This window comes from Mastigoproctus giganteus, chromosome 5 (assembly GCF_048544385.1).
Source record: "Mastigoproctus giganteus isolate SK-2022 chromosome 5, ASM4854438v1, whole genome shotgun sequence".
Lineage (NCBI taxonomy): Eukaryota > Metazoa > Arthropoda > Arachnida > Uropygi > Thelyphonidae > Mastigoproctus > Mastigoproctus giganteus.
Window position 1 is genome coordinate 91,912,002 of NC_143579.1, and position 27,246 is coordinate 91,939,247.

Below are 27,246 nucleotides of genomic sequence, written 5' to 3' on the forward strand. Positions count from 1 at the left end.
ACAGGACAGGAAGGGAGGAGGGGTTATGCTGTTAGTTAAGAAACGCGTAAAATCCAAGGAAGTGCATCCGATTGATGTTGGTGGACAATGCAATGTTGAGTCTGTTTGGTGTGACATAAGCACAGGGAAAGGAAAATGAGAGTAGGTGTGTGTTATAGGCCAAATGAATTTGATGAGTATAATGAGCAATTGTGCAGAGAAATAGAGTGGGCCAGTAAATCAGAGTGTCTCATAATCGGAGATTTTAATTTCCCAGAGATTGACTGGAATTTGTAAGTTGGTCACACACACTAGCAAGGCTTTTGTGCATTTATTGGATGATTGCTTTCTACAGAAGCCTGTTCGGGAGGAAACTAGAGAGAGTAATACTCTTGATCTGATTATCATATGATTGATCATGATAATCAGATTGATTATCAGATCTGATTGATCAGATTATCATATAGTGATTCTTCATGCATCAAGAATCTGCAGATAAAGGAACCTATGTGGCAATGGTCACAGTGTGCTGAAGTGGGATTTACTCAAAGAGGTAACTACCATCAAGAGTAAAGGGAAGGGTTTTTGCTTTCGTAAAGGTGACTACGATGGTCTGAGACAGTATTTAAATTCTATATGGTGGGACCAACTGATGATGTTACCAACAGCAAATTCAAAATGGGAAGCATTCAAAGAATTAATCTTAGAAGCTACTAGGCTTTCATACCAACAAAGAAATATTATTCAAGATTTAGGCCTAAATGGATTTCAGATGAACTAATTTGACATGTGACAGAAGAAAAATGCATGGGATACATATAAATTAATATGTGACACAGAAGCCTATGATAGATATAAGCTGATCTGTAACCAAGTTACAAAGGAGGTTAGGCAGGCGAAGCCAGATTACGAGAAATCTTTGGCAAAGGACGCAAAGAGTTCTTTACTTATGTAAACTCTAGAAGGAAGGGGATGAATCAGATTGATCCACTTGATATCGATGGTTCAACTGTTGATGATCCTGTCAGGTAGCTAACAAACTAAATGCATATTTTGCATCTACATTCACACAATGAGGAGTTATTCAGGAAGGGCAATGCCAGAGGTGTATTCAACTCTAATTACAGACCTGTTAGTTTAACTTCTGCTCCAGGGAAATTAATGGAAGCACTGGTTAAAGAAGCACTGCAGGATCATCTAGACAAGACTTCATTTATAGCTCAGACACAGCATGGGTTTGTTAAGGGGAAGTCTTGTCTGACAAATCTGACTGGATACTATGATGTAGTCACAAAGGAACTGGATGCAAAGAATAACTTTGATATCATATATTTGGATCTTAGAAAGGCCTTTGATACTGTTGCACATGGAAGACTGCTGCACAAATTGGAGCAGTGCGGCACTGGAGGCAAATTGCTGCAATGGATAAAGGGATGGTCGAGTGGGAGAAGACAGAGAGTGGTAATCAATGGACACTGTTCTTCGTGGACTAATGTTATTAGTGGAATCCCTCAGGGTTCAGTGTTGGGTCCATTGTTGTTTTCTGTATTTATAAATGATATTGATGATGGTATATCAGGCTTAATATCCAAGTTTGCAGATGACAAAGGTTGGCAGGGTTGTTAATGACACTAATGAGAGTACACTGCTGCAACAGGATCTAGAAAAGTTGAGCAGATGGGTTGAGAGGTGGCAAATGAAGTTTAACATTGACAAATGTAAAGTACTACATATGGGAAGCAGTAATCCCAGAGTAACGTATAAACTCTGTGGTATCACACTGAAAGTGGTAGAGAATGAAAAGCACCTGGGAATAATTGTACAGGCAGATATGAGGTTTTCTGAGCAGTGCAGACGGTCTGCAAGAGTAGCTCATGGTGTCTTGTCAATGATATACAGCAATTTTTCTAGCATGGATAAGGAGGTGATTATTCCCTTGTATAAGGGAATGGTCAGGCCACAGCTTGAGTACTGTATACAGGTCTGGAGGCCTCATTGTAAGAAGGATGTAGAGCTGTTGGAACGAGTACAGAGAAGGGCAACAAGACCAGTGAACAGAACAAAGGGTTGCTCTTGCGAAAAAAGGCTTAAGTTTTGCAAATTAGTGTCTGGAGACTAGGCACCTGCGAGGTGATCTGATTGAGGTGTATAAAGCCTTGAATGGTTTGAGCATGCTTAATGCTAATTGGACTCTTCCTCATGCTCAGAATAATCACCTGAGAGGGGATAAATTCAAATTGAGGAAAGACGGTTGTAGGATAGATGTGCAGAAGTTTGCCTTTAGCCAGCGGGTGGTTGATTGCTGGAACAAATTTCCATCTGTCATTGTAGAAGTTGATAGCTTAATTAGATTGAAGGCAGAACTTGACAAACATTTGGAGCGACGGGATGGGTGAAATAACGTTTTTTTTTTTTTTTTTTTGGGCTAATGCTATATAAGCTTGCTTTCTTGCATCATGTGCCCTTGCTAATGCTAACTGTTTTCTTTACTTTTCACCTTTTACTATCTAACCCTAATTTTTCATACCTCTAGATCTATTAGAGCAACTTGATTGAAATTAAGGTACTATTACTATACTTATCCCTATTTCCTTTCTCCTTAAGTCAGCAGTAGCTTTCTTTTACATAAATATAAATCAAATAAAACTACCACTACAAATATTGAAAATTATGGTTGGCCCTCTGTTTTCTATATATTCGTTTCGAAGTTATCTGTCAGGCTAACTGTTATCTTGCCTGTTTGCTGCTAAATTTAAATTATAACCAAATTAGCCTTTATGTTTAAGTTTAATAATTGGACTTAGTTAAACAGGCAGATGGCAATCAGAAACAGATAGCTCTGTTAATTATTGGTGGGATATATTGATAGGGGTTAGCCCTAGAAAAAGTCCCTTTCAATGTATCTATATATCAATAATTAGTTACATAATCATTATCCCTATCCCTATTTCCTTTCTCCTTAAGTCAGCAGTAGCTTTCTTTTACATAAATATAAATCAAATAAAACTACCACTACAAATATTGAAAATTATGGTTGGCCCTCTGTTTTCTATATATTCGTTTCGAAGTTATCTGTCAGGCTAACTGTTATCTTGCCTGTTTGCTGCTAAATTTAAATTATAACCAAATTAGCCTTTATGTTTAAGTTTAATAATTGGACTTAGTTAAACAGGCAGATGGCAATCAGAAACAGATAGCTCTGTTAATTATTGGTGGGATATATTGATAGGGGTTAGCCCTAGAAAAAGTCCCTTTCAATGTATCTATATATCAATAATTAGTTACATAATCATTATTGTATTATATATTTATATATATATATTATCACTAATATGTTTATTTCCAGGGTATGGCATTGTAGACCTACACAGGCTATCTTAGTCTTTATAAGTTATTTTATCATTAGGGCCCACTGTATACTGTTATGTTTAGATACATATTCAGCATCTATATAATACATATTATGCTTTTACTATAATAACTATATATATACACAGTGGATTCCGGTTATTTGGGCCACCGGTTAATCGGGGCAGCCGTTTATTTGGGGCAAATCTTAAAAAACAGAAACCAATCGAGAAAATAGCCAGGGTTTACTTCGCTTAATTGGGACAGCATGCCGTTTAATCAGGGCAGGAGACCGCAGCACTGGAGATTACTCTACGATTGTCTCCGACGGTACCACGTGGTTCGGTCGAAATTCTGGAGGTCACAAGCATAAAACAATAAAAACAATTAGCAGTCACCTGTTTATTGGGTTTTTCTTTTAGTGAAATCTATCATAAACGGACAGTAAACTCGATCTTACTGAATTTGCGATAATACCGACAGCTGGAATTCTGTGGGTTATTATGGTGAAATGTGTTTACACTTCCATGAAATCTTCAATCATATAAAAAAATAAATTTTCAGATCTTCTCTTCATTCCTATTTTTAAAGCTTTGTAACTCGTTACTCGGTTCTCACTTGCGCGTATTGTGTTACTTGCAATTAGTGTGTGCTGTGTTCTTTGTTATTGATTGCTTATCTTTTTACTGTTTTAAATTTTAACCCCCCCCCCCCACCCGCCCACAAATCAGTGAACAGAAATGTCAACTAGTTCGTATGTACATATTACAGTACGTATTAATTATTCCGATTTCCACGTATCATTTAATTTTTTATTTGGCAAGGTAATAAAGGGTAAATTTGTGCTTAATATATCTTTGCTTTTATAGCCTATGGATAATATTCCTCCTATTTTCGCTAATTAGAATCAGTGTAATAGAATTAAAATTCAATTCACAAACGTGATCACAATGACCGGCGCTTACTGCACATCGTATAGTGAATAGTACTTTACTATGTTGAGTTTGTCGTAACGTGATTTGATTGTACCAATTGTAAAAGGGGGGAGGGTACATTGTATTTTTAACTATTTACGTGAGACTTCGGATAATTGGGGCAGCCGCTTAATCGGGCCAAAATGCATTAGTCCCGATGTCCCAAATAACCGGAATGGACTGTATATATACATACACACACACACGCACCTTTTATTCTGCTTTCATATATACGATACATCCCCGACATACATAAGAGATACGTTCCGGGACTTCTTATGTAAGTCAAGTTTTACGTAACTTGGGAATGACTAATAAAATATTGCTACTGTATCCCTGATTATGCTAAAATTACATAAACCACATAATATCCTCAAAAGAATGAAGAAAAAGTCATATATATTCAATTAATTAGTTATATATATATATATATATATTTTTTTTTATATATTAGTTATATATATATATATATATATATATATATATATATATATATATATATATATATATATATACAGTAAACCCCCGCTATTCGCGGTCGCTGATTTAATATAAAATGGAACCTTAAAAAAATGTGAATTTTAAAGCGCCGTGAACATTTTCCGCCATAAAAAAACATGGGCGTGGCTAAAATTATCTTTCCCGGTCAAAACGGCGCTCGGTGGGTGGGGGGAGAGGGGTGACAAAATCGCGAGCATGGATGTTTCTCGCTAATCCTTGTTCAGTATGTGTTATGCACTTGTCATAGGTTTCGTCGTTTGCTTTTAATTTATACGCTTATAAATTGAATAAATTTATCAATTTATAAATTGATATGCTTACAAAAGTGATACACACACCAATCAACCTTTTGCGGTGTAAAACAAACTTTTTCGAGCGTGTTAACAGAAGAAAGTGACTTTATTGTGGACAAGTTCTTTCTAACCCGTACAAAAATATGGCTACGAATAACAAGGGAAATGTGAAAAGATCAAAAAAAAGGTGATGACATTAGCGAATAAAATTGAGTTATTGGACAAAATTTCTAATGGTGAAAGTGTCTCCTCAGTGGCAAAACATTATAAAATCAATGAGTCAACGGTACGATCAATCAAAAAATCGGAAGAAAAAATCCTCCGTAGTGTCCGTGAAAACGTGCTAATTGCTTCAAAAATTTGCTCTGTAACTCGTGACGTTAAATTAGAAAAAATGGAAAAAGCTTTAAATCTGTGGATAGAAGACTGAACTCAAAATAAAATTCCGTTAAGTTCAATCATCATTCATGAAAAGGCAAAACTCCTTTAGCAAAACTGGTGATAGCACTGGCAAGATAAGTTTTTTAGCTAGCAAAGAGCTGGTTTGAAATTTCTAATAAATATTACATTTAATATTAAATTGTTTCTTATTTTCATTTCGATGCCATATGCTTGCATTTCACTAGGTACTGTCTATATACATAGTCATATTATGAAGGTACATATAATACACACATAGACAAAATTTTAGACTAGTTTTTCTTATATATTTCATACTTTGGAACGGAACCCCTTTATTACTATGAGAGCCATAACTCAGTATTCGCGGCATTTCACAGGAATGTAACCCCCGCTATTCGCTGGGCTTTACTGTATATATATAACTAAACTAACTAAAAGGAATGGAAATTCCAGATGCTAATGGCCAATTCTGGAGGGAAGGAGGCTGTATTATATTTCAGCAGCTGTTTAGCAGTAAATAGCTTAAAATCTTCAAAAATGTTTTTGATACTTTTTTTTTTTTTTTTTTTTAAATTCATTATAGAGAGACTAACACTTCACTATATGGGGTTAATTTTACATGTAATTTCATTACAAGTTGGAATGTTTTGCGAAAAAACTTGCAGTATAGAGAAATTTGTTAAATAGAAGTTCCACTGTACTTACATTAAATGATTAGTGATGAGGGAATAAAGTGAAAGTTGTCAAAGTTTTCTGATGGATTAAAGGTTAGAAGGGTAATTAACCTTCCCCACCTTTAAGTTGTTAATCAGAAATAGACTATGCTGCTTCAAAAGGAAGTGGACTTTACTGCAGACATGGTCTGAAAAAAGGCAGCTAAAGTTTAATGCTGCCAAATACAAAGTTCTCTGCAGCCGAGTGGTCAGGAGCAGGAGTGCAGTAGCTGTTATTTTTGTTATTTTGGTTTTTAGGAGCATTAGCAACTAAGGCCATGTTGCTCCGGAAATATGCGGTGGTCATTCCTTGACCTTTCCACATCCTCCGTATTTGGTGGTGACGGGCTCGAACCCCAGTCTAATCAAGAAGCGTGTGCTATGCACTGCTGCTCCTTCCCACCTGGCTACGGAGGCGCCTAAGTGCAGTAGCAATGCTCTTTGAATATACAGGGGTTTAAGCCCCTAACCGCTAAATACGGTCGATCTGCCAACCCAGACTGGCAGATTATGGTCCATTTCCCTCAACATGAATCATTAAAGAGGCTTCCATCCTGCAGTGAATTGAAAATGGCTGCAATTTATTCTCTTCTTTTTTTTTATGCAAAGTATTTCACCTCAGAAAAAGAAAACCAGGAGCAGTTTATAGATTATGGGAGAGGAATTAAAGGATGTTCAGGATGAGAAAGACTTTAGGATTATGACAGAGAAAGACACGAAGTTCAACATGTTCTGTCTATCACCAATAGAACATCATGTTCTCTTTTTTGATTTATTAGAATTTTGAGGTAGAGAAGCAGATCATTATTCCTTTCTATAGATGGTGTACCCACTTGGAATATTCTATCCAGGTTTGGAGGCCACATCTAAAGAAAGTTACAGAGCTTCTGGAGAAGGTACAAAGAAGGGCACCTAAATTGGTGACAAGTGCTGAGCATTATCTCTGAGAAACAGCATAAAAATACGTGTCTACAGAGTTTAGCAACTTAGCAACTTTGGACAATACGGACCTGAGTGAAACAAGAACCAGAGAGCAAAGCTATAAAATTGTAGGGAAGAATGGCAGACAAGATCTCATAAAGCTCCGTTTGGGGTGGCTTATTATGAAACATTGAAATTAGTTGCTTGCATGGGTAGTCAAGGTTTTGGGGGGGGGGGTAGAAAAAAGAAAGAAAGATAGGCACTTCTTGACTATTCAATTTTTTTTTTTTTTTTTGGCAGATGAAGAATAAAGTTCCCTCTTGCATTTTTCTGCCATTTTAATACTAATAATAAAATGTATGCACATTAATACAGTAGTGAGTGTTCTTTACAAACAGTTACAAATATTAATTATAAAAGGAGAGGGGAGAGTTACCTCTCGAATTTTGAGTGCTGGGGCTTCCAACAGAGCCATGAGCACTAGAAACCTTTGAGGTGCTCTGTTATGTGGTTCTGCTCAACAAAAACTAAGCAGAACCACCTAATGGAATCTTTGAAGATATCAATAAACATAAATATATTTGAAATACCTTGGCAATTCAAAGGTCTGTATTTGAAGAACATAATAAACATAACAGATTCATAAGAAAACTAAGCTTCCTAGAAAACTCTAATGAACAGATGTTTTCTGTAAATTTCTGGGTGAACTTTAAAAAAGTTAGCAGGTGCATGTGGCACTGAAAAAGATTACTATTTATTGGGCTCCTTGCTCCATTTCAGTTTTTTAAATGGCAAACAGCATCCACAAATTAGTTAATTAAATCACTTAACCAGTGAAGGTTATCAAATAATTGAATTAAATATTTCATCTTGAACATACCTAAGTGTCTGTCATCGCAAACATCAACCACATTTATTTCACACTGCTTCCCCATGGCTTTATCTGTACTGTACATAAGTTGCTTGCCACTAAACGAAAATCCACATGTTCTTACTGCTGTTTTTGTTTCTATTGTACATATTTCTATACCTAAAGCACGAAAATTAAATGATAATTAAATGTAAAATCGTTTAATAAATGACAGTTTAACACAAAACTATAACAGACAACTATTAAGAAAGTACGGTTTACTTCAGCAGAATTAATTTACAAGTTGATTTATACCTGTTTCACAATCCCATATTTTACAGGAATTATCTGCAGACCCAGTAACGATTCTTGTTGTATCCCCTAAATATCTGTTAAGGACATATAACATTGAGAGAAATGATAAAATAGAGGAGGAGCTATGTACAGAATAAAGACAAAAATAACAGAATAAAATTAATAGGCATGTTCAGTCAAATTTAAAGTGGGGAAAAATTCTTTCATTTTCTGAGATTCAGGTCCTTCTCAGGAAGCTGTAAGTTAAGAAAGAGCAAAATATTAATTTTTAAATACATAACATTTAAATAAAATAGAATAAAGTGAAAAAAAAAAAAAATATATATATATATAAGGGTAGTTCTCGACTTTACGAGTTAATTCGTTCCTAGCGCACGCTTGTAAAGCAGGAATTTATTTCACATAGACATAAGGTTAAAAACAGGAGCTATGTTCTCAACAATGAAGTTAGTTAGCTAATTAGTTTATGTTTAAACAATGATTACTTTATCCAAAGAAATGAAAAGTAGCCTGTAATATCAAGCAAATTATAATAATAGAGAAATTATTTTCGACTTACAAATTAAAGAATGTTTATTCTTCATCATCAACTAAATGCACACTCGTTGATCACTCATTATTGACTCGGCACTTGTTGGTCTGTTGCACAAGGAGTCATCTTCTTAAGAAATGTTTCTAGAGGCATTTGTTTCCAAGATAATCTTTTTAATTATAAATTTCGCAATTGCAACTAACATGAATTTGCGGGGAGTAAAAAGTTTACGAAGCTTAAAAAAAAAAAAAAGAATGAAGAGAAGATTCTGAAAATATATTTATGTTTTTTATACGATTGAAGATTTCAGTAAAGGGCAAACATATTTCACCATAACGTAAAAACCCACACAATTCCACGGTATTTTCGCAAATGCAAGAAGATTGAGTTTACTACCTGTTTATAATTGCATGCAGTAACAGAAAAGCCCAATAAACCGGAAAGTGAAAATTGTTTTTATTGTTTTATGGTTGTAACCTCCAGAAATGTGCTTTAGAAAAATATCACAAAGGCGTTTAAAATTGATTCTTATAACGGACCATATAACGATGAAAGTGTATGCATTTTAATGATTTGAATTGGTAACTAATACAATTTACAAACCATGCTCACGACCTTTTATATGGCCTTAAGGTCATGCTAGTAACCTTAAAAATGACATTTTAGAGAGATAAATAGCTTAGTTATATAGCGAAAATTTCAACTTCCGAGATCTTGAAACAAATCACCAAAAAACAATGTGTTACCGGATTCACATTAAGATATGATGGTGTCTCTGGAACAGATTAATATCGTAACTGTATTGTATAGCTATGCACATGGTTTGAAATGCGTTATTTATGAACGTTTAACATTCATTTTTTGCAATTAATGTTCATATTTTCGATTTTGTTGATACTTGGGGAAAAAAACTCGTAAACCCGAGAACTTGTAAAGCAAAAACTCATAAAGTGAGAACTGCCCGTATATACACATATGCAGGCCTGTCCACAAGCAAGTAAACTATTTTGAATAACTACTGATATAAATATGTATAAGTTATCTGAACAATAGTTTAGAATTTTTTTTTTTTTGTTTGAAAAAAAATTCAACACAGAAAAGTACCATGAGCCTTACAACAAAGGAGAGGATTGAAACTGTTAACTGCCATGCAAAATACAAAAATACGCAGAAGTTGTACAATAGTTCAAAGAAATTTTTTGTACATAAACCACCCACAATAAGTGGAAATAGTGCACAATCTACCTAAACCTGGTAGACCTTGTATCTCAAAGACATTTGCCAGTTTAGAACTTATAAAAGAAGTCTGAAAAAATCTCAAAGAAAGTGGTTTCGAACTTAAAATACCTAAAAAAGAACTTAAATACAAGGTTCATCATCATCCCATGTTACTATAAAGGTTGAATGAGGATAACACACACACACACACACACACACAGAGAGAGAGAGAGAGAGAGAGAGATAGAATTTTCTGAATGGTTTTGGCCACCAGTGTTACAAACCCAGATATTGTTGATTTGTTTTCTGGACTGATAAAGTCACACTTAAAAACTAAATTTGGACAGGAAGTGTTCTTGGACCTTTTTCTTTGTGGGAACTGTGACAGGAGAAAGCTACCTGAGACTGCTAAAAGGCAAAACCATTCCACTAATGCGGTCCAAAATAAATTTTCAGCATTGCCCTTTTTATGCAGGATGGAGCACCAAAATCCTTAATGAATTCTTAGACAGAAAGTTCCCAAGTTGATGGATCGGACAGCAGGGTTCTACTAAATAGTCAAAGAACAGATGTAACTTTTTTTTTTTTTTAAGTTTATGTATGGCCTTTCTTTTGTGCTAGCATTAATTTATAGTCAAGCATGTTTGCTTACTTATGGACCACCCTGCATTTGTGCACATTTGTATGTGTGTTTGTGTTATTTCCTGAAATTCAAGCACTTACTACTGCATTTTTTCCCTTGTAATTTTTTTTTTTTTGACAACAGGCTAGTCTCCGATTCATTAAGTGATTATGTTTTTATGAAGTGCATTATTCAAAATCCCATATCCAGTATTGTAATGAGAATTAAGTATTACGTTTTACTCAGATAAATAGATTAATAATGCCACAGGATGAAATAAAAGCAGCACTAGTTCTGGTGATAGATTTAGCAGATGCTGGGCCTGAAGCACAAAAAAACTCAGAGATTTATGAATAAAATATTTTTCAAAAGATATCAATTATCACAGAAACAAAAAACTATAGAGCAATTTTTCTAGAATTTTTTTTCTTTTTAAAAATTTATCAATAATTTCATCATAATTAATATCCCCCTGATTCCATCATTTTCTATATTTAACATATTTTCTATATTTACAGCCAATTTTGCCCTGTTTCTTTAAATATGCTTCAGAACTGAAAGCAATCTTTCAAGTGAAGCATTGCTAAGAAGGATGTTTAAGAATATTCTTAAAATTAGCATTAGTTGAGGCATATGAGGCAAGAAAGCAAGTTTATAGAGCATCAGCCAAAAAACAAAACACTTTGCATTTCACCCATCCGGTCACTCCAAATGTTTGTCTAGTTCAGCCTTATTTTTATTTAAGCTATCAAATTCCACAACAAATGGAAGTCTGTTACAGCAATCAACTACCTGCTGGCTAAAGGCAAACTTCTGCACATCTATCTACAACTGTCTTTCCTCAATTTGAATCTATACCACATCAGGTTCTTAATCTCAGCAAGTGGAAGTATCCCATCAGCATTGAGCCTGCTCAAACCATTCAAGATCTTGTACACCTCAATCAGATCACCTCGCAGGTGCCTAGTCTCTAGATGCTGCAACTGACAGAATTTAAGCATCTCTTGGTAAGATAATCTCTTTGTTCCTTCTTGTTGCCTTCTCTGTACTTGTTCTAGCAACTCTAAATCCTTCCTAAAATGAGGCCTCCAGCCCTGTACACAGTACTCAAAGTGTGGCCTGACCATTGCCTTATACAAAGGTATAATCACCTCCTTGTCTCTGCTAGCAAAATTCCTATATCATTGAGAAAACTCCATGACCTGCTCTGGCAGCCCATCTGAACTGCTCAGAGAACTTCATGTCTGGCTGCACAATTACCCCCAGGTCTTTTTTATTCTTCACCTCCCTGAGTGTAGTACCACATAGTTGGTACATTTTTCTGGGGTTACTGCTACCCATATGCAATACTTTGCATTTGTCACTATTAAACTTCAGATGCCACTTCTCAGGCCATCTACCCAACTTTTCTAGATCCTATTGCAGTAGCATACTGTCTTTACTATCATTAACAACCCTGCCAACCTTTGTATCATCTGCAAACTTGGACATTAAGCCTGATATACCTTCATTGATATCATTAATAAATACGCAAAACAACAATGGGCCCAGCACTGAACCCTGGAGTATTCCACTAATAACATTAGTCCACTTAGAGCAGTGTCCATTGATTACCACTCTCTGCCATCTCCCACTCAACCATCCCTCTATCCATTGCAGTAACTTGCCCTTAATGCCATACCGCTCCAATTTGTACAGCAGTCTTCCATGTGCAACAGTATCAAAAGCTTTTCTGAAATCCAAGTATATCCAACTAACAGTGGGATTGTTAGTAACCCTTGGTATAACTACTGAAATACAGCACCTAGTATACTGCAGGTGACCACCCAGGTGAAAACCAAAGCAAGCAGGGGCTCAAGGTGTAGTGCCCATACCACACAGAGGAATGCCACCTCTCTGTGTTACCAGGCAATACTAAGTGGTAGTATGGCACCTCCGTAGCCAGGTGGGCAGAAGAAGTAGTGCGTAGCACACGCTTCTTGATTAGACCGGGGTTCGAGCCCGTGACCACCAAATACAGAGGATGCGGAAAGCTCAGGGAATGACCACCACATATCCCCGGAGCAATATGGCTTAGTTGCCAATGCTCCTAAAAACCAAATAACAAACAACTAAGTGGCAGATGACTGTCATCAACCAGTGGCATACCACCACTTTGCTTAATGGAGGCTTGAAGTGGTGAAACCTATATTTAGCCTCCAGAGCAAAACTCCAGGAACCCCCCTCCATCTCTTCCATCGTGCAGTATGATTAATGTCTTTTGAGGTTATGATGGACATCACGGCGAGATCCAATCTTCTTTACATTTTGAGAGTACAGTTCTAAAACAGTGCGCGCAGTCTGGCCACTAGATAGTCCACTAGATGAAACCTATATGTAACTCTCTAGGAGGCTTCTGAATCAGATAGTGTATAATCTCACTACCTCTACTCTGGGGCCCTGAATACCAAACTAAACAGTTTTAAATTAGTAAACGATCCCCGCTGTGTGTGTGTGTGGGGAAGTGGAGACATGGTCTCACATAATGTATAACTGTGAAAACTATGAGGATCTCCGCTGCCTCCTGATGACAAAGCTGACTTCCCTCGCGATAGGGAATCAAACCTGTTGGACTCGCAAGAGGAGTATAAGGAGCTGACAAAATTCGCCCAGGGACTGTTCACCCAAAGAAGGACACTTATTGCTCTCTACAGTGATCAAGAACAGGCACCACGACTAAACTAACCAACCTTTGCACTCAACGAAACTAGCTCTCACCCAGATACAAGACCTTCCTTTGGGACTCTATAGAATTTTTTTTTTTTTTTTTTTAAAGCCACGCTCCCTTGCGTGGCCCTTTGCCTCCACTCCCTGGGCGGGAGGGGGAGGTGACTTCTGGGCTCCTCCTCCCCTCGCCACCCCTCTCTTCCCTCTGGTGGGGCATGGGCCTGCTCCACTAATTTGGGGGTCATCTTCTCTATGGGGGTCATCCCCTTATTTGGGGGTCATCCCCTTATTTCTGTCATTTCCCCCCAGCCTTCAGTCTTTCCACCCCGCTCTCTCTCTTTTAATTATAATTATTAGTGTCTGAACCATTGTTAAATTGCTTGAGCCCTACACCCAAAAACTTAACATTTATTTGCATAAATAGTACTTCTTTTTGGCTGACCCATAACTATAACGGTTTTTTTTTTTCTTTTACTATTATTTAAAAAAAAAAAAAAAAAAAAATTTATTATTATTATTTTATTTTATTTATTTATTATTATTTTATTGTGGACAATGTTGGGTCCCATTAGGGGCCCAGCGGCTAAATAACCAGAGGAACAACGGTACACGACACTACACATGTACAAAATCCATACACTTTTAAACCTCTGGCATTGACAGTGTTCTGTTTCACACCCACAATGTATAGCACGCGGAGATGGGGGAAACCCCTGGTGCCGTTTGACACTAAACACACTCTACACTCTACCTCTACTCTGCCAGGTAGTGAGACACACACACACTACACTGGAGTATAGTGTGTGTGTGTGTGTGTGTGTGTGTGTGTGTGTGTGTGGCATTTCTAAGGCCACCCACACACACAGCAAGAATATATCAAATCTGACACCAAATCTTCTGATGTCAATATTTGCTCACATTGTGTCAGTAAAATTATTCTTGTAGGGATGGAATCCTTTATTCCACACTCCACTTTAAAATCTCGTCCTTTATCTAAACCTTGGTTTTTTGTGTAGGCAGAATGTTGCATATTACAAATGGCTTGTATCCAAATCTCGAGGTTCATTTTCTGCCTACACAAAAGATCACAACAATTGTAAAGCAGTTATTAATTAAGTCCAAACTAAATTCGACCAGGTTAAAAGTAGAAAACTTTCTTCTTGTCCAAATAGTAGTCAAGCATTCTGGTTCAAGAGACCAATTCTGGTCTCTTGAACATCTGATGGTTCTATTGCCATTTCAGCCAAAGATAAGGGTGAACCTGCTAGCATCCTACTTTACTTCTATGTCATGTGTTGATGATCTTGGTAAACCACCTCATACCATTCCCAGTACACTCCATTCAATGTGGTCTTCCATCAAAAGGTGTCAGAAGGGTTTGGAATAATCTTGATGCTAAGAAAGCTCCACATCCTGATTGCATTTTTCCACTTGTTCTCAAAACCAGTACTCCTAAACAAACCACTGTTATTCACTTTCTTATTCAAAAGATGTTTTCCCTTCTGCTTGGAAATTTGCTGATATCCAGCCAGTTTCTAAAAAGAGTGACAAATCCCTCCCATCTAGTTATCATCCCATTTCTACTCTTTCTAAAGTAAGGGAGGAATCAATTAACTGTCAACTCTTAAAACTATCTAGAAACCTTCCAATTTATCAATAATTGCCTATATAGATTCTGTCAATATCAATCCACTGGTGATTTCTAGCTTATGTTACCCATCTATGGAGAAATTCAATGGAAAAGTTTGATGAAACTCAAGCAGTTGTGCTCGACATTTCAAAGGCTTTTGATCATGTTTGGCATAAAGGTCTTCTAATTCCTCCACTAATGCTAGTGTTTCCAAAGGTTCAGTGTTTCTCCCATTCTTTTTCTCATATATATTAATGACCTTCTTCCATTGACCAGAAATCCTATCCATAGTTTTACTGATGATAGCACAGTGCATTCCACTTTCCAGTTTGAGAAACCTTGCCCTGCACAAACAGCTTCAACTTCTTGAATATCCACTACCAATTCCTTAAATGTTGATCTTCAGGTAATTCTCCAGTGGGACAAAGATAACTTAGTTGATTAATTTGAAATCAAATTAATCCTTCTAAAACTCCGTCCTGTCTAATATCTCACAAAAAAGATTCTTCTGCTCCTATTCTTATCTTCGATGATATTCTGATTTCTAGTCAAGATCAAATATACCCTGATTCGTAATCTCTCTCTCTCTCTCTCTCTCTCTCTCTCTCTCTCTCTCTCTCTCTCAGCACATTACTAATATTGCTTCCTCTGCATCTAAAATAAAAAATAATAATAATAAAAAACCTGGGTTTTCTCTTTTGCTCTTGGCATTACTTTTCTCTCAAACAGCTGTTTACTCTGTACGAATTGCAAATCCGCCCTACCATGAAATATTGTTCCCATATCTGGTGTGAGTTCTTCTGGATTCCATTCAAAAGAAGAACTCACATCTAACAGATGTCTCTGTCTCATAGACATTCTGTTTCTGCTGCATGCCTTCTCTGGCACTGTTCTTCCGAATTGTCTTCTATAACTCCCATTCTCTCTCTTTCAAACCAGTTTGAACACACACCACAGCCAGCCAACACCCTTTACTGTCCAACTTCAAACTCACAGAACCAACTTTTCTTCTTTCACATTTATTAATTCAACTTCTGTTTTTCTGGAACAACCTTCCCTCATATATATTTCCTGAAAATAACAATAGACAGAAATTCAAATCCAATCAACAAGTGTTTCTTGTATTCTTCCAATTTTGTGAACTCCTCTGACCATGTGGTTGTACCAGAGTATAAACAGAAAATTTATTTATATTCATTCTCTTTCATCTTCTCAACCTTCAAACCCATGCATGATACTAAGTACTATAAGAGTTCTGATACCTCTTGTGTTTGGGGTTTTCACAAAAAATAAAAATTAATGTTACCTCGGAGTATTTTGTATTTAGTTCTTTATTCAACATCAAATATATCAAGCTTTATCATTTTTTTTAATCGATAAAGAAATAAATACAAATTTGATGATTCATTCATGAAAGCAATTTTTATTTTAAGGAGTTTTGTCTGTATCCATGATGGTTATAAGTTGGGGTAATGACTTTCTAATTTATTATCTCTTGTGCCTTTCCAATTTGTGTTGCTTCAGTGCACTGGTAACAGTTAATATAATTATAATTTATAATTAATTTACATATAGATAAAAGTTAATCACATACAGAAATTTAAATGCTTTTAATTTTCAGAGAATGTAATTATCAATGGACCATCCAATATCATAGCATGCCGTTGACTGTTACTTGTTACAAGCAATGCAAAACACTAGTACAGTAACTCCCTGACTTACGTAATACTTGACTTACGGAAATGCAACTTTACATAAGTTTTGGCCGACTGGTGCAAACGTATTTTGCGCCCCGCAAGAATAAATGGAGGTATCGTGAAAATATCGTAATGTGAACCCGATAACACATTCGCTTTTTTTTTTTTTTTTTTTTTTGTAATTTGTTCCAAGTCCTTGGAAGTTGAAAATTTTGCTATATTACCAAGCCCATAATATGCATAATAAAACTAATAAAGCCTCGATTTACGATGACATCGACATCCGATATACCTTCCATACGATCATTTATTTTAAGGACCGATGATATTTGCAGGTACTGATAGCTTTCCAATACAGATGGAATGATACATGGGTGGCACAACAAATGAGACAATGATTGTTCTCAACCAATTAGCATCTTTTTATTGTTCAACGCGTGGTGCGCAGAACATCACTCTTATGATTATTTCACATCTATGACAATCTGAAACTTAAAGCTCCATCAACCAGTGATAGTGCTGTGCACTTTGAAGACTTTAAAGCCAGCAGAGGCTGGTTTGAGCGCCTCAAAAAAAAAAGGGCGAATGTCAAGTGTTGAAAGGCATGGGGAGGCATTGAATACTGATAAAAAAGCAGCTGAGACCTTTAAAACTGAATTCCAAGAGTTTGTTGATCAGGAGGATTATCTTACCCACCAGGTTTTTAACATTGACGAAACCGGCCTCTTCAGGAGGAGAATGTACATCGCTTAGGATGAGGCTAGTTTACTTGGGAATAAGCCTATGAAAGATAGGCTTACTCTCCTATTGGGTGCCAATGCCTCTTGGATTTTATGCTGAAGCCTTTGCTTGTGTATCACTCTAATACCTCCCACAGTATTTAAACAACAAAAGGTCAACAAAGGCATGTTGGGAGCATTTTGGTGCAGTAACAAGGAGGCCTGGGTTATGGGATATGTCTTCAATGAATGGGAGATTGAAGTTTTCTGTCCTTCAGTTATCTTGAGAAAAATAAGCTTTCTGTGAAGGCACTGCTCCTGCTGAATAATGCGCCAGGCTATGATCCCAACCTTGTTCAATCTCTCGAGGCACAATTTGACTTTGTTCAAGTCAAATTTTTGCCACCCAACACCACTCTTCTTCTTCAACCAATGGACCAGCAAGTGATTGCAAATTTCAAGAAAATCTGCACCAAGAAAATGTTCGCAAGTTGCTTTGCACTGACCTGTGGTGAAAATGCTGTCGCTCTCAAAGATTTTTGGAGGTCGAAGTTCAACGTGCTGGATTGTGTGAGGCTGATTGTAAGTTCTTGCAATGATGTTTCCACCAGGTGCTTAAATTCAGCCTTGAAAAACATCTGAACTTTAATTATCCATAACGCTGACGGATTTGAAGATGATGGTGCTTTGACAAATGATATTGTCACTCTTGAAAAATCAATTTGTCTGGAAGTTGGCAAAGAGAATATGGAGGACGTTATTGACGTTCATAGACGTGAGCTAACAACAGAGGAGCTACAAGATTTGGAGAAAATTTTGGAGAATGATACTGGAGAGGAGGAAAAAGACACCCAAAAATTGTCAGCTGAAGACTGTCATTTCTTGTTGTTGTTTAAGAGAAGTGATAAAAACACCCCGATATTGAAAACACTGAACTCGTGATGTGCAAAATGGAGGATGAAGTCATTTCTTACTTCAGAAAGCAACAAAAAAGTTGTAAAATACAGTCCACTTTGGACAGTTTCTTTACCAGTAGCAACAAAAGACTGAAAAGACACCTGACGCTTGATATAGAGTCCCACCACCACTATGCCACCATTGATTTCATCAGCTCTGTGCTTCAAGTCGAAGGTAAATGCTAATCTTTGTTTGATTTTTATTTTAAGATGTTTTCTGACTACTTTTATCACTAATTTTTAACATGTAAGAAATACCTATTTTATGTGTTTTTGGGGAACAAATTACAGGAAATCAATGTATTATTGGTTTCAACTTACAATATTTTCAACATACAATGGGTTTTGTGGAACGAATTACCATCGAATGTTGGGACCCCACTGTATTAAAGATAACATGGCGAACCCCAACCCAAGTTTGTTTACAACCCAACCCAACACAAGCAATGGGTGGTTTAATAGGTTCAACCATCGTGGTGGTTTCCATAATGTTAAAGTATGCCGTGGCATTTCTTGAAATCGCATCAGCAATGGAGAGGTTTTAGAAGATGGACCCTGACAGCAAACAATTCTTAAAAGTTAACAGAGGGGGTGAATGATATGCTTGCTACAAAGAAATCTATGATGAAAAGAAAAAAGCCACCATCCAGTTATCTATTAATATGTTGTTTCATAAGGTTGTGCGACTGACCCCTTCTAAATCTCCACAGCCCTAACCTCCGCAGCGGCGTACTTATCAGCTGAAGACGTTGATTCTGGTAACAATGCTCTAGAGATAAAACTTACTGATGTTATGCCTGTCTCCTCTCTTTTTTTTGTAATTTTTTTAAATTGCACACCGTTGTAATTTTTCCTGTGCACGAGATAAAAAATTGAATAAATACAATAAATAATTCTGTTTACATGTTCATCGAACATTTCTTTTTTGATTCAATCAATTCAGTGAGCACAGTTGCAAGTGCTGCACAAGCATGGGGGAAATTCCGAATTACGTAACGTTCTGCGAAACACAACTCTTACGTAAGTCAGGGAGTTCCTGTACCTTCATATCATCATGTGACTTGAGTTTGTAGAGCACAATGGCTATTCCAGGAGGACACAATCTGTGTGTTTTTTTTTTTTTTTTTTTTTAAGTACACTACTAGTGTGCCAGAATTCTCTTCTAGTTGATATATTTATTTTTATTAAAATTAATGTAAAAACATTCTACAGTTGTTAAACTTCAAAAAATAATTTTCAAAATGCTAAGGTGGTCATTGCTGATTACATGCTCAAGAATATTCATAATTAGCTGTGATACATGAATGCCAAAGTGTAATAAAAATTGTTGCTAAATTGTGAACATTCCAGTTAATAATATTATCCAATTCAAGCACTAGTTTATAGCACTGACCAGGAAAAATTATTAATGAGACATATTCATAAATGGGAATAGTAGCCAACTTCAATTATGAAAAACATATGGGCTTTTTGACATGTTAAGCTATATGTAAATTATAAAAACAGTGAACTTTTGAAGTAAAAGCCTCCCTATCTACTATATAGACAATTTATAATGCACATATTTAGGATACAGTTTACATCCATACACCACACTGCTCCATTATGTCCATTGAGTGATCCTAAACGTTCTCCATTTATCGAATACCAGACATTTGGCACTGGATCCTTTGAACATGAAAACAAAAGGTCTCCTTCTCGGTTATATATAATCTGAGTAATAGCCCTTTCATGCCCATGTAACATAAGAGGTCTCTGAAATAAATTTTTTAAAAATTTAAACAAAGCTCACAACATCAAGATACAAATATTAAACAAATGTCTGTAATTATTACAAGTATAACCTACACAAGAAGTCCACTACGACGAGCATTAAAAATGTACATTTAGTTTAACCTTGCAGTGGGTACATAAAAAAAAAAATAATAAAAAAAGTCACAGTTCAGGTGTCTGTTGGTGTACAGATTCGGGAATCAAGTTTTTGCAGGTTAAATGTCTAGAATACTAGAACACTAGAAATTTCCAAATAGTTAATTTCATATAATGATCCACACTCCCAAATTGAGACGCATTTATAGGGAATTCAATTTACAGTATTGCACAAATAAAAAATAGCCACATACGAACACTTAGCCATAGCTAAGTGTTCGTATGTAATATATATATATATATATATATATATATATATATATATATATTTATATATAAAACCACCTCTGAAATCATTTTCCAGAGTAAATAGTGTGATACAGTTGGATTATATCTGACCAGACTTGGGACCCCCCCCCCCACAAAGGTTGTACCACTTTCATTTTTTTTTCAATTATAAAAACATAAGTGAATTTTACATTACTGCGGTATAATTAGACACTACTTTAACAAACTGTTTGAGTTTGCACAAACTATGGAAACCTGTCTATAAATTGTATACATTCACTTAAAAGGAGCAATCTGAGTTTCCCAGGTTTAAAACTTTTTTTTTTTTTTGTCTCTCTGTTTTCAAAAATCTCTCTCAAAAATTTATTTCAGTACAAAACAAAGAACATCATTAACAGTTTCCTAAAAACTGAAGCTTACAAGAACACTAACTTTTTAGGATTGCTTTCACCATGGTAAATTCAAAATTACTGTATAATTTAAATAGCTAAGGGTCAGTGCATATAAATAGTCTGCATTTTCATTTTTTTACTGTTTATTAAAATTATTTAGTTCAAGAAATGAACAGACTTGATAATTGATAATCTTGGTGTTAGTGAGGTCAGATGGTCTGGCAATTGTAAATGTACTACAAACAATAGTATGTTTTATTAGGCAAGCACTGATGACTGAAATCAGAAGAGGAGTTGGATTTTTGGTTAATATTAAGATTTGTAAGCCAGTAAAATATATATTATCTTACTCTGACCTTACAACTTAAAGATAATTTGGATCTATGCACCAACAGCTGACAAAGGTGAAGAGGAGATTGATGCATTTTATGAAAAAATTGAGAAAAAATGATACAACTATCCAAGAATGGGAACATCACAGTAATTATGGGTGATTTTAATGCCAAAGTTGGTGCTGGTGAATGTAGAGGGATTGTGGACAAATTTGGACTTGGCAAGAGAAACGACCATGGAGGCAGACTGGTAGAGTTTGCACAAAGATTTGAACTGGTTGTAATAATTACCTTCTTCGAGCTGCCACCACACAGACTTTATACATGGAAAGCTCTAGGTGATGGAGAAAACAATATTGTGAGGAATGAAATTGATTATGTTTTGATCAACCATTATTTCAAAAACAGCGTGAAGCATTTAAGAACATATCCAGGAGCTGACAAAGGTTCTGACCATAACCCATTAATCGGTGAACTGAAAGTGAAACTGAAACACATAAAAAAGGAGGGTAAACAACAGATTGACCTACAAAAATTGGAGAACAAAGATATTAAAAGGAAGACCAAAGACTCATTAGTGAAGGAACTGAATTATGGCCTCCCAGAGATACAAATGAAAGATGGAGATCAATTAAAGATGCTCTGCTTAAAATGGCAGATAATCATCTGAAAGGTGAACCTCTAAATACAAATGAAAGATGGAGATCACTTTAAGATGCTGTGCTTAAAGTGGTAGATAAGCATCTGAAAGGTGAACCTCTAAAAGCAAAACAGAAGTGGATAACGAATAATATACTAGAACTGATGGAAAAGGCAGAACAAAAACAACCCGACAGAATACAAAAAAATAAGAACAGAAATTAGGAAGAAATTAAAAGAAGCAAAAGAAAACTGGATGAAGTCCAAATGTGAAGATATTGCAGTGTTTTATCCAGAAAATTTTGCCAGCCGGGTGGGAAGTGTAATACTTTGCAATATTATGAAATTTTCTGTTATTTATAAATGTGTCTTAAGTGAGCCAGAGCAAAAATTAATTGAATAATTTAACATTATATGCTCCTATTGCATTGGCCTCGATTGCATAGTATGTTCGAATCAATATTGATCGAGATCAGTGAGCAGTACCACAAGAGTCACTTAAAGTTTAGCCGGGCTGCGCGCCCATTCGATAGGTCCTGGGGAGAACACTGAATTCAAATCCTTACATGACCAATTCAACAAGCATAAAGTCTTGAAAGAGGCATTAGAACTACACTACAAAACTGGTAGAGGAATACCAGAAAAGAAGAATGAAATTTCAATTGAAGAAAGACTCGAGTGCTGGCAAGAATATACAAGAGAACTGTTTGATGACAACAGAAATAAAAAGTCGGACAGATCAGAAAATGTGGAAGGACCAAGTGCCATAGAGGAAGAAGTGATCTTAGCTGTTAAATATGCTAAACCCAAAAAAAGGAAAGTAGCCCCGAAGAAATTCTGAAAGAACTATTAAAGATAATAAATGTGGAGGTGTTGGTTGGTCTGCTCAAAAAGGTTTATGACACTGGAGAAATTCCCAAAGAATGGTTCAGATTGTTGTTCATATGCATATCAAAATGTGCAAATGCAAATAGTTGTTTTCAATTTAGATTTTTTTTTTGATTTGGTAGTTGTTGGCGCATCGGCTTCTGTGGCCACATTGCACCTCCCAAGGTTTTTGCAGTACTTTGATCCAAGCCCGAGGCGGGAATCGAACCCGCGACCTTTGGGTTGTCGGGCAGGTACTTTACCCACTCGGCTAGCCCGGTCGGCTTTCAATTTAGAACAATTAATTTGATGAGTCATGTATTGAAGATGCTTCTAAGGATTATATACAACCAAATTTATAAAAGACGTGAGGAAATGCAGTGATTCTCAATTTGGCTTCCAACTAGGACTGGGTACTAGGGAAGCTCTGTTTGAAGTTTGGTCTCAAGTAGAAAGATGTCAACATGAGAACCGAGCTATTCATCTGCTTCTTGGATTATGAGAAAGACTTCGATATTGTTAAGACATGACAAACTGTTCAAAATCTTAAAAGACAGAAATTGATGGCAAAAACATCAGAATAAGGGTGAATTTCTATTGGGGACAATTGGCAAAGGTAACTGCCCCACAGTTCATTTTTGGGCCCGTTGTTGTTTTCTATACAGCCACTCCCCGACTTACATAAGAGTTGCATTCCATGGAACTCTACGCAAGTCGGAATTTCCCTAAATGCTTATGGAGCAATCGCAACTGTGTGCGCTGAATTTGATTGAAGCAAAAAAGAAATGTTCAATGACCATGTAAATGAATTATTCAATTTTTTATCTCATGTGCAGGAAAAATTACAAAAGCATACAAAATTACAGAAGGAGAGAGGAGACAGGCATAATGTCAGCAAGTTTTACCTTTAGAGCACCGTTGCCAAAATAACTCCAGCCGATAAGTACGTTGCTGTGGAGATTTAGAAGGGGTTTTTTTTCCCAACACATCACAAAATTTCTCTGCAGCTGCAGAATCGTCACTGGCAACTTCACCGCATACTTTAATGTTTTGGAAACTAGTGCAATGCTTTAACCTATTAAACCACCCGTTGCTTGCCAAGAACTTGGCTTGGTGTCTGCCGTACTTATCCTTAATATCTTCATAAATACTTGTTGCTTTTGCTTGAATGGTCATTAGATTCAGGGGCACTTGCTTCTGAATCTGATTTTCTATCTACATTATTAATAGCTTTTCCATCTTCGATATAACACCTGAATGCTGCTTTGTGATCACTGCTGATCTTAAATGCGTTGATCCTTTAACATGTTCTTTTATACGCTCACTGTCCTTTAAAATAGCATTCATTGTTGAAGCAGCGAGACCTAATTCTTGCAATCAGAGCAATATGGCCTTAGTTGCTAATGCTCCTAAAAACCAAATAACAAACAAACAAACAATTCTTGTAATAGATGACTTAACTTTGTCCTGCTTCATACTTCTTAATCATTTTCATCTTCATTTCTAAATCAATTTTGTTTGGATTACTAGTACTGCTACCACTTGCACTTTCCGTTGGTCGCTTTCCCTACACCATTGTAATAAGTAAATAGGAATGAAGGGAAGATTCTGAAAATTTATGTTTTTTATATGATTGAAGATTTCAGTGAAGAGGGAAACACATTTCACCATAATAACATAAAAACCCAAACAATTCCACTTATCAGGATTATCACAAATGCAATAAGATCGCATTTACTACTTGTTCATAATTAGATGCACTAACAGAAAAGCTCAATAAACTGGAAAGTGCAAAGTGTTTTTATTGTTTTATGGTAGCGACCTCCAGAAACGTGCTTTAGAAAAATATCACAAAGGTGTTTAAAATTGATTCTTATAGTGGAACATATGATAACAATGAAAGCGTAGCACAATTTCCATTATAACAATGAACTTTTAGGGAGTTATATAGCTTAGTTATATATTTATGAAAATTTCAACTTCCGAGGTCTTGGAACAAATTAACAAAATAAAAAAAACAATGTGCTATTGGGTTCACATTATAATATATTTTCATGATACCTCTGTTTATTCTTACAGATGTAAAATATGTTTCCATGATATTTTTTTAAGTTTGCACCGGCCAGCAAAAATTTATGTAAAGTCGATTTCCATAAGTCGAGTATTATATAAGTCGGGGAGTGCCTGTATGTATCAATGATATTGATGAATGTATATCAGGCTTAAAGTCCAAGTTTGTAGATGATACAAAGGTTGGCAAGCTGATTAATGGCAGTAATGACAGTGTGCTACTGCAATGGGATCTAGAAAAGTTAGGCAGATGGGCTGAGAAATGGCAAATGAAGTTTAACATTGACAAATGCAAAACACTGCATATGAGTAGCAGTAACCCCAGAGTAATATACCAACTATGTGGTACTACACTCAGGTAGGAAAATGAAAACTCTAGTAGGGTAGGAGAACATGAAAAAAGACCTGGGAGTAATTATACAGTCAGATATGAAATTCTCTCAGCAGTGCACTCCTGTATATCATTAACAAAACTCCATAGGCTGCGAGGGCAGCTCATGAGGTTTTGTCAATGATATACAGGAATTTTGCTTACAGGGATAAGGTTATTATCCCACTGTACAAGGCAATGTTCACAACACCTTCAGTACTGCATACAGTGTGTGTAGGCCTCATTTTAGGAAGGATATAGAACTACTGGAACGAATACAGCAAAGGGCTATGAAATTGGTGACGGTAAGAAAATCTTCAGTTCTGCAAATTGCAGCATCTAGAGACTAGGCTCCTGCAAGATGATCTGATTGAGGTTTAAGACTTTGATATGTTCATGATGTTTTGAAACAAAAGTTAATATGTAATATGTTTAAAAGGGTTGCAAGATTAAATTCAACCTGTTGCTTTCACTAATTTTGAAGCTGAGCACAATCCACTTCAGCATTGAATTTAAAGTATCTAAAGGACTTCAGGTAAGAGGGACAACCTGTTTATTTCTTTGCTAATTTGTAAATTGGAATCTAGAGAGAAACTAAAAAAAGAAACAAGTGGCTTCACAGAAAAGAACAGTGTTTATTCTTTAACAAAATTTAAAGAGAAACAAACTGTTTTCATTCAGTTAAAAAATGTTTATACTGGTTATACCTATAAGCTTAGATATTATCCACATACAAAAACCTTAGCCTGAACTGCAGTTAGACACCAATTCAATGATCTTAGTTAGATACCAATTCAATGATCTTAGTTAGATACTAATTTTTACTGTGTTCAGTTTTACTATGTATATTACATATGAACTTAACAATATATTTATCTCAAAAAAGATTTATCTCGAAAAAGACTTTTTGAAGTTTCAAAAAGTTTTTCATTGACAAAATAGTATATACATTAGTCAGTTTTCCATTTGTACACCAAAGCTCCTAGAACTTGTGGGCACTAGAGGAAACCCTAACTTGGCTGTTCAAGTCAATATCCATAAAAATACATTTTCTTCTGAGAAAAGTTGAAAGGGGTAACTGGCTAATGCATTTTAAGGCAGATAGGTCAACTTCCCCTTTAGGAGACCCAGAAATGGAGTCTGGGCACTCTCCAATGCCTAGGCTCAGGGAAGCTGACCTATCTGCCCTTAATCCATCCATTAAAATCAAAATAAATTTTCTGGTTTATACTCTGAGATGGCTATATAAAGAAATACAAGATCAAGATATTTAGCAGTCACAAAGGCTTGAACCATGGTCAAACCCGATGCTGTATAAGCCTGCTACCTTGCATCATTTGCCACTACTAAAATTCCAACACATGCTAATCTAGTCTCATGCTTAACTAATCAGCTACTGCAGCCATGCTATGGTACCAGCTTACTACTAATTTTAATGGTTTAAAAATAATATAAATGAATAAATATAACACGAGTTGCAAAATGAACACCCGAAGCCATGCATTAACTACATAGTATCCATTAACGATCTCTACTTTTGGTCTCTCAAACTACTGACCTCCATATGTATTTCACAGAAATACAAAAGTAAAAGTGTGAACAAATTTCCGCTGAACTCCAGTAATTGGGTATCCCCTGTTTTCATGTCACAGGCATGGTAGTAGAACAGTGATTGTACGGTCGAGGTCTGTGATTGGGTGATTAGTACAAATGTGAACTTGTCTTTCTGATTGTTTGATTGGATATAGATTTCAATCTGATTTGGAGAGAAAATGCAAAATTATTATTTGCACGTATGTCCTTGTTAGGCATTGCCATTGTGCTGATGGCATTGGATATTTTTCTGTGTTGACATGTGCTTGTGACGTTGGATATTTGAGTGCTGCTGTGTGCTTGTGATGTTGGATATTTGAGTGCTGCCGTGTGCTTGTATGTTAGCTATTTTTCTGTGCTACTGTGTGGTGTTATTCTTTTGCTTAGTATGTTGTTTGCTATCACCATTGTGTTGCTGTTAGATATTTTTTGTTTGTTGCGATTTCAGGA

General features: G+C 36.0%; 1 protein-coding gene across 2 annotated transcripts in view; it reads right to left on the minus strand.

Moving 5' to 3' along the window:
* Positions 1 to 27,246, minus strand: part of eIF3i (eukaryotic translation initiation factor 3 subunit i) — a 108,643-nt gene that overhangs the window by 79,613 nt on the left and 1,784 nt on the right. For both annotated transcript variants that reach the window (XM_090373342.1, XM_090373341.1), the window contains exons 2-4: positions 19,951 to 20,131; positions 8,297 to 8,362; positions 8,012 to 8,161 (exon numbers count right to left, since the gene is read on the minus strand). In XM_090373342.1, the coding sequence (XP_090229468.1) occupies positions 8,012 to 8,161; positions 8,297 to 8,362; positions 19,951 to 20,131 (397 nt within the window). The remainder of the gene's footprint in view (positions 1 to 8,011; positions 8,162 to 8,296; positions 8,363 to 19,950; positions 20,132 to 27,246) is intronic.